The sequence below is a fragment of the Lactuca saligna genome, chromosome 6 (assembly GCF_052625555.1).
Source record: "Lactuca saligna cultivar CGN05327 chromosome 6, ASM5262555v1, whole genome shotgun sequence".
In the NCBI taxonomy this organism is placed as follows: Eukaryota; Viridiplantae; Streptophyta; class Magnoliopsida; order Asterales; family Asteraceae; genus Lactuca; species Lactuca saligna.
Genome location: NC_136422.1, coordinates 179,123,848 through 179,133,016, shown reverse-complemented (window position 1 = coordinate 179,133,016; position 9,169 = coordinate 179,123,848). Strand labels below are relative to the sequence as shown.

General features: G+C 32.4%; 1 protein-coding gene across 1 annotated transcript; it reads left to right on the top strand.

Annotated features, from left to right (window-relative positions):
- Positions 1 to 1,335: 1,335 nt before the first annotated feature.
- LOC144999805 (protein PHOX1-like) lies at positions 1,336 to 4,480 on the top strand. The gene is made up of 3 exons (XM_078958965.1): positions 1,336 to 3,784; positions 3,862 to 4,051; positions 4,137 to 4,480. The coding sequence occupies exons 1-2, from the start codon at positions 1,735 to 1,737 to the stop codon at positions 4,014 to 4,016; spliced, it is 2,205 nt and encodes a 734-aa protein (XP_078815091.1). The 5' UTR covers positions 1,336 to 1,734; the 3' UTR covers positions 4,017 to 4,051; positions 4,137 to 4,480.
- The last annotated feature ends 4,689 nt before the right edge of the window (positions 4,481 to 9,169 follow it).

Genomic DNA, 9,169 nt, shown 5'->3' with positions numbered 1-9,169 from the left:
AAATATTTAAGGAAAGAAAATCAATTAACTTTATTTTTTTATTTTTCATTTCTAGCGTGGGCATGATATTTACCCAAAAGTCGGATATGAAAATTTTCTAACATATTACTCAGAAATTTATAGTTATTGAAATAATCAAATAACATTTTCTAAAAAAACCAATCATCAAAATAGTAATAATTGTCACCGCCGCTTTGTGCGGGTGCATACCTAGTATAATATTATATATGTAGAAAAATAAAAAATACATAAAAAATCAGAAAACCGGTTGAACCGACAGTTAAACCAGGACCGGTTCAATTAATAACTCGGTTTTTAAAACATTGCTTATATCCAAAATCCATTTTGCAAAAGTCTCCGTTTCTTGAATATCAAATGTTAGAACACTTAACCTCATGTAAGAGGAACTTAAAGAAACATTAACAATGTCTTACCTGCTTCCATTAGGGACAAGAACAGTGTCGTGATGTTTTTGCTAATGAAAATTTGCTGCCACATAAGTTTTACCGTTCAATATTTGCCTATGAATAGGATGTGATATCATTGTTGCCTACCAATAAAAAGAAATGTATTAAATGAAAATATTTGTTGCTTACCAATAAAAAGAAAGGTGTTAAATGAAAATATAGTTTAATTGTGCCTTCCTTATTGGTTATTAGTTATTCTGGATAAGCTTTTCATCTGTATATATGCACCAATCAAAATTACCGATGACAACAAAAACTATCTTGGGGTGGCAAACACGTAGCGACACACAAGGGTGGACACATGATTTCATAGTTGGGGTTGCACGAGAAGATTAGGGGTTGCACGGTAGTAGAAAAAATAAATTTTTTTAAAAATTTCAAATTTTTTTCCAAATTTAAGATTTGTCGTGCCACCCTGGAACCCCTAAATCCGTCACTGGTGACACATGCCATGTAACCTAGTTGATTTTACAATACCAAACATAATTTTAAAAACACATGTTCTAGTTAGAGTAGGTAGGTATCTTTAATTAAGTATGTTTTAAACATGTGTTTGACCATTTCTCAACCGGTATATATAATCAAATTTTATTGTCGTAAACATTTAGGTAAGACAATTTTTTATAATAAAAGATTTACAATATTGACATAACCCACAACTTTAATGAACAGATTATATTTCTTTTTGATAGAAACTTCATCCTAGAAAAAAAAAAAGCCATTATATTTCTTTTAGCCAAGACAAATTAAAAAGAAAAACTATTATGCTTTAAAAAAAAAAAAAGCAAATAAGACAAGTGGGTAATGCACGCTCTTGTTGTGAGATTGGGTCTTATAACCCGTTCAACCCGGAGCTACACGGTGTCGTTTTACTATCCCAGCGTCAGCCCTCAGGAGTCAGGTCAGACCAACATCGCGCGTTTCTTCCCAAAAACATTCTTTCCTCGAAAGCCGCAATCGATTAGGGATTCGCTCTGCTGTTTCTTCCTTGTTTATACAGAGCGAATCAAATTCAGGTTCGAATCATTATACATACATATTTCTTCATCCTTCCTGTTATTGTTTCCTTTTGGTTTTATACGGATTTCCGTTTGAATTTTGTATTCGTTTGAGAATTTCGATAGCAATCTTGTGCTATTGAATTTGTAGTTAGTTTAATAAATTCGATATAAGATTCATCAAGCTTGGGTTTGGGGATTTTGTAATTAAAAAGGGGTAAACTGGTTATATAGTTTCGAGGGTTTAGTGCTAATTATTTGGAGTATAAATGGGGAAACCTACGGGTAAGAAGAAGTTACAGGCTGGAGTTGAGAAAGTTGTGAAACAGAACAAAGCAGAAAGAAGTTCGAAACAAATCGATGAAGATACAGCTGTCTTCATTCAAATGTCTCAGGAGTTGAAGGAAGAAGGGAATAAACTGTTCCAAAAGCGTGATAACGAGGGGGCGATGTTGAAATATGAAAAGGCCCTAAAGTTATTACCTGGAAACCATATAGATGTTGCTTCTTTACGAACGAATATGGCTGGTTGTTATATGCAGATGGGTATCGGGGAGTATCCAAGAGCAATACACGAATGCAATTTAGCTCTTGAAGTTGCTCCCAAGTACAGCAAGGCTTTGTTGAAGAGAGCTAAGTGCTATGAAACTTTGAATAAGTTTGAGTGGGCACTGAGAGATGTTAGAATTGTGTTGGGTATGGAGCCTAACAATGTCACAGCTCATGAGATTGAAGATTCAGTTAAAAAGTCAATTGAAGGAAAGGGGCTGAAACTTGAAGACATTGAAGCTGTTCTATCACATGAATCTAATGATCCTTCTGCAGTGAAGGTTGTCAAAGTGCTGAAAGAGAAGCCGAAAAGAAGGAAAAACAATAATAGGGTTGACAGAAAAGATGTTGAAAATGGCAATAACAGCAAGATTGAAGAAGTTACAGAAAGCAGGAGTGAAGAATCCAAGGAAATCAAAGGTGAAGATGCTAAGGACAGAAAGAACAAGGCGAAGAGAGTTAGGGACAAAAGGGCCAATCATGTTGAAGAGAAGAAGGTTGAGGGTACAAATGGTATAAAAGAAGAAATAGTTGCCACAAGGACAGTGAAGTTGGTGCTTGGAGATGACATAAGGTCAGCACAGTTACCTTCTGATTGCAGCATTGGTTTTGTAAGGGAGATAGTTTGGGATCGTTTTCCTGGTTTAGAAGGCGTTCTTATAAAATACAAAGATCAAGAAGGCGATTTGATTACTATCACAACAACATCCGAATTGAGGTTAGCTGAAGCTTCAAGTGATCCTCAAGGCTCTTTGAGACTATACTTAGTAGAAGTTAGTCCAGATAAAGAGCCATCTTACGAAGGGTTCACAAATGATGGATTCCACAACACCAATAGCTTAAAATCTAGTGTTTCAGAGAACGGAAACATGGGACAAATGTCACAGATCTCACAAATCAAGGAAGTAGAGAAAGTAACAACATGTGTAGAGGACTGGATTGTCCGATTTGCAAGAATGTTCAAAGATCATGTGGGATTCGAATCTGATTCGTATTTGGATCTTCATGAGCTAGGAATGGATGTATATGCAGAAGCAATTGAAGAAACTGTCACCACTGAAGACGCCCAAAAGCTTTTTGATATCGCAGGAGGAAAATTCCAAGAAATGGCTGCTTTAGGGTTGTTCAATTGGGGGAATGTTCACATGAACAAAGCAAGAAAATGGGTTGTTTTTGCAGAAGAAGGAAATGGAAAACATGAGCAGGTGAAAACAGGATACGAATGGGCAGAAAAGGAATATGTAAAAGCAGGAAGACGATATGAAGAGGCTCTAAAGATCAAACCTGATTTTTTCGAAGGGTTTCTTGCACTTGGTCAACAACAGTTTGAACAAGCAAAGCTTTCATGGAGTTATGCAGTTGGAACAAAAACAAGTTTAGATGCAAAAATCTTGGAGCTTTACAACAAAGCCGAAGACAGCATGGAACATGGAATGCAGATTTGGGAAGAATCGGAGGAAGAAAGGTTGAATGGGTTGAGTCTGTATGATAAGTATAGGGAGGATTTGGTAAGATTGGGATTGGAGGGGTTCTTGAAAGAAGTTTCTACTGATGAAGCTGCTGAACAAGCTGCTCATTTGAGATCTCAGATGTATATTTTATGGGGGACTTTGCTTTATGAAAGATCTGTTGTTGAATTCAAAATGGATCTGTCAGCATGGGAAGAATCTTTAGCTGCTTCTGTTGAAAAATTTGAGCTTGCGGGTGCATCACCAACGGATCTTGCAGTCATTATAAAGAATCACTGCTCAAATGGAACAGCTTCTGCAGGTAATTTAGATTTTAGACAAAAAAAAAAAAAAAAAAAGTCCCCTTGTGCTTTTCTGATTTTTTACTATATTTTTCAGGTCTTGGTTTTAAAATTGATGAAATCGTTCAAGCATGGAATGAGATGTATGAGGTTAAAAGATGGCAGACTGGTGTTCCCTCTTTTCGCCTTGAACCGCTGTTTAGGCGTCGAGTCTCAAAATTGCATTCTCTCTTGGAAATGGAACATCATTGACATTTCCATTTTTACCCTTGGTGTGATTTAGTCATGTAAGTTGGCTAATCTTTTATCTCTTTTTTTTTTTTTTTTGAGATGGATTGATGATTGAAATTATACAATTGATGTAATTTACAGGTTTCTTTGTAGATTCATTGTCGTTTTCTTTTTTTAATTGTTTATTTCAAGGACAAAAAGGGTTCCGATAAGTGGCCAGAAGCCCATTTATTCATTGGTTTGGACTTTGGTGGTATACTCTTTACTGTGGGATTGATTAAAGTATTCCTTTGGTTTTATTTTTTGTATTAATTATTGGATAGTTTTGTTCACACAGATTTGAGTATTGTCTAGTGTAAAACATTCATTGTTAATTTGTTATAGCTTTCTCTTTGCTCATGGGAGCAAATAGGGTTGCAATTTGTGCATTGCTTTTGTAATTTGTTTTGTTTGTTAAGGATATATGATATGATTGTTTTTGTCAACATTTCTTTATATCGTTTCTTCTTTGTTTCTTATTTCACAATAGTCCTGATCAAAGTTTCGGTTAGGATTAGTAGGCAAATGGTTAGGGTTAGTTGGAAGTCTTTGTTTTACTTTTAACTTAACATTTTGGAATTTATATATTGCGACACTAAAGACTTACAAAAAACTGAAATTAGTTTACAGAATTATGAAAAAAGATACTACTGAATCCAAAAGTTGATTTTTATGTTTATAAAATTCATCACATCCAAGCTTAATATAAAATTACAGGATTTGCCCCTATTATCTCATTTACCAGATATATTTTGGATTTCGGATGCTTTAAAATTAAAGTTGGTTTCCTTTTTCATTCGTACTATAAGTTCTAACAAATTTTCTATCGACCCCATCCAGGTTCACGGTTTTGTTTTCTTCTTAATTAAAATGATAGCATATAATGCTCTTATTTTGTAATATACTTTGTCGTTGGTAACTTTTTTTTAGTTTTGATATTCTGCATGTCGGAGACATTATTTGGATTTGGAGTGCGAAATGACCTATATTTTGAAGGTTTGACGTTAGAGTAACATTTTTTTTTTGTGCTTTTTATATTGCATTGAGAATATTATTTAGCTGCATGTGCTAAAAATAGGACATAAGGGTAAAATACCAAACCATTGGTTTTTTATTTCGGTTTTAGTTTTTCATTTTTTAAAATATATTTTCAAGGGTTTTTTTTTTCATAGCTTTTTTCATCAATAAATGATGCTAGATTTTAACAAAAATAAATAATTTGCTAAAACATAATATAATAGGAAGTTTGTTCACATTAGTCATTGAACATTTTTAGAGGGAAATGAACTTTCGATTTTGTTTATATTTAGTCACTAGTTTTTTTTTGTTATCTCTTTGCCACTGAACTATTGAAAGTGTTCACATTTTACCCTTATGATCAGTAACAATCGGTCATAAGGGTAAAATGTGAACAGTTTCAATAGTTCAGTGGCAAAGAGATAACGAAAAAAAATTAGTGATTAAATGTGAACAAAATCGAAAGTTTAGTCATTATCCTTTTATTTTTGCCACCATTGATTTTGTAGGCTAGATTTGGATTCATTTTTTTTTTCTATTAAAATTAAAACTTCGATTTATTGGAAGCAAAAGTTTAGTATTTACAATAATGTTAAATAAAAAATCAGAAATTTAATAATCTTACGACAATAATTCTTTTTTCAGTTATATGTTAAAAAACATTATTTATTTATTTATTTCTATATTTTATTGTAATAAAAAAGGCATATTATATTTCGATAGACCAAAGTTTATCTCAAAGCTCCATCAAACACATTATTTTTTTTATTTTCAATCCTAGAATAATAATTGAGTTTGATTATAAATATAAATAGAATTTTATTTTTTGATAAAATAATTCAAATCAAGTATAAGACATGGAAACTAAAAAAAAGTTTGTAAAAAAAAAAACCTAAAGAGTTATTTTGTCTAGCATTTTATAAGGTCTAGGAATGGAAAGGGCATTAGATTAAATTAAAAAAGTTTATTTTAAAAAAATAATTTAATAGATAAACAATAAAAGAGTAAACTGCAAAATTGGTCATCGTAGTTTACGAAAAATTGTGGATAAGATCCAAAAAGTTTCCAACTTGCATGGGAGGTCCAAAATCAAATACTTTCTGTGGTTTTAGTCCTAATATTAAGAAATTTTTGTGGTTTTGGTCCAAAGAGAATTTAAAAGGACGATTTTGCCCTTCTAATTTCTTTTTTTGTATTTTTTATATATTTATTTTAATCTTTTATCAACTAAAAGTAAAAAAAATAAATGAATAGGCCTCTGTCTCTCATGGATGATATGATTATGATTATGCATTTCATCCTCTTTTCAAAAACACTAAACGCTGCTCACCATGATGATTTCCATCAGCCTAATTACATCGTAGCTTCCATCAACCTAATTTGAACAAAGATGGAGAAAACATGGTCGGAAAAATATACTCGTTGAGTTGAGACAACTCAATGATATACTAATTCCACCATTATTGGAATCAGATGCCCATGAACCTACTACAATCTCAGCCCTACCTCCGGATGCTTCCAACATCGCCGCCCATCACTACCACTCTTTATTCGTTACTTCTCAAGGCCACCTCTGACCTTTCTATATGGATTTGGGGGAAATCGAAACAGAGTCAATTAGGTCTTGGAATTGGAATCACAGAGCTTGCTGATAAGAGAGTCATTTGAAGCAAAATGTTTGGGAGGAGATGAAAGTTACCAGATTCTATGTTCGGAATCACAGAACTTTTTCGATTTGAGCATGAGACGTATGCTATGAGAGTTATCAGATTCAAAATCTTTTCATATGATTAATCCATTATGGGTGTCTTGGTCAAGAAGATGATATGAGAGACATGGAAGCCTTTCCCTTCAATCACAGGTTAGAGGTCGAACTGAACTCATATGAATCGATTCAACATAGGTCTTATAAAATTATGGGCTTGATTGCTAGGGATATTGCAAATATAGGGCTTGTAAATTTAAGATTCAAACCTGCAACTTCATTGTTGAGTGTTTCTATGTGTGTGTATCTATGTTTGTTAGTGTATATGAGTGTTGAATTAGTAAGATGTTGATAGAGAATAGATAAAGGGAGACAGGGGGACACGAGAGTGATTAAATAAGATGATGCAGGTAGAAGTAGGATTTTGCAGGTGAAAGGGAGAGGGGATGATGGCAAGGATGATGTTGGAGTTCCGATGCTTATCGGAGTTCCGGTGTTCACCGAGAATCTTGGTTTATAACAAAGCACACATCCATACACATTTTTTGTTCTGAAATTGTTCTTGATTTGCAAGTTGTGTATGAGAGAGAGAGAGAGAGAGAGAGAGAGAGAGAAAGTCAAATGGGAAGAACAAAGGAGAAGAACGACGGGTTAGGGGCGTTCTTTTTCTTTTTAATTAAAAAAGTATTAAAGTAAAAATAAGGAAATAAAAAAAAGAAGCTAAAAGGGAGAAATGGACAGTTTAACTCTTTTAGGACTAAAATCACAGGCAATTCTTGGTTTTGGACCATCCATGCAAGTTGAAAACCTTTTGGACCCTATCCACAGTTTTTGTGGAACCACATGGACCAATTTTGCAATTTTGTCATATATATATATATATATATATATATATATATATATATATATATATATATATATATATATATATATATATATATATATATATATATATATATATATATATATATATATATATATATATATAGGGTCAATGGAAAACAAAAAACTCTAAAAATCATAAAAATGCATAAAAAAATACTTAGAGAAACACAAAACTTTTTTTTTAATTTTTTACGAAAAAAAGCAGGTTTTTAAATAAATTCGCTGATATTTTTTGAAAAATTTTATTTTATTTTATTTTTTAAAATTTTTTTTTAAAAAAAATTGATTTTTTTCAACGAATTTATTAAAAAACCTGCGATTTTTTATAAAAAATTTTTAAAAAAAGCTTTGTAATCTCTAAGTATTTTTTTTATGTATTTTTATGATTTTAGGATTTTTTAGGGTTATTTTGTTTTTCAAATAAACCTTCCCTATATATATATATATATATATATATATATATATATATATATATATATATATATATATATATATATATATATATATATATATATATATATATATATATATATATATATATATATTACACTACGTGCTGGAATTGGAACAGTGGCTTGGGACCCCTCAAGCTCCACTAAGGTCCGCCACTATGTCTAACAAGATTGCTTTTTATAGAAATTGTAAACCATAAGTAATATGGTTTTAAAAAATAAGAGTAAATTACACGAATGATCCATGTGGTTTGGGGTAATTTGCATGTTTGATCCCTATTTTTTTTTAAAACTCGGAAGGTCCATAAAATTTGTTTTTGTTGCGCGTTTAATCCCTGTCATACTTACAAAGACTATTTTTCCCCTTATCATTTAATTTATTTAAATAATGTGAGACATGTAAGGTAAAAGTAAGGTGAGATGGAAGTGAGTTAGGGGTGTATTTATTTAAATAAATCAAAAAATTAAGGGAAAAATAGTCTTTTTAAATAAGACAGAGACCAAACGCAATAAAAACAAACAATAGAGACCTTACGAGTTAAAAAAATAAGTTAGGAACCAAACGTGCAAATTATCCGAAACCATAAGGACCATTCGTGTAATTTACTCAAAAAATAAATGTAACGCACAAGAATTTAAGCCAAATTTTAAATTTTCAAAACACGTCGAATTCATCAAAACATTACAATTTTGTTTTCAAAATACATTTATATCAGAGTTTTCCCAGAAACATAACGTAATAGGAGGAGTTGTACGATCATGCCTTCGCCTTGCCGCGATCCCCAGAGGTACTTGAAATAATAAACTGAAACTGTAAGTCCAAGAGCTTAGTGAGTTACCCCCCAAAATACTGATACACATATAGTCTGTATAACCATATCACATCATAATATATCATAACAAATTGAGCAGAACAACACATAACGGGTCCACAGCTTTACAGACTGGAATACCCCTGGGCCCACAGTGTGAGTCTGGAATGCCTACCGGGCCCTCAGCTCACATTTGGATTGCCACCGAGCCCTCAGTACGAGTTTGGAATGCCTACTGGGCCCTCAGCTCGTATCTGGAATGCC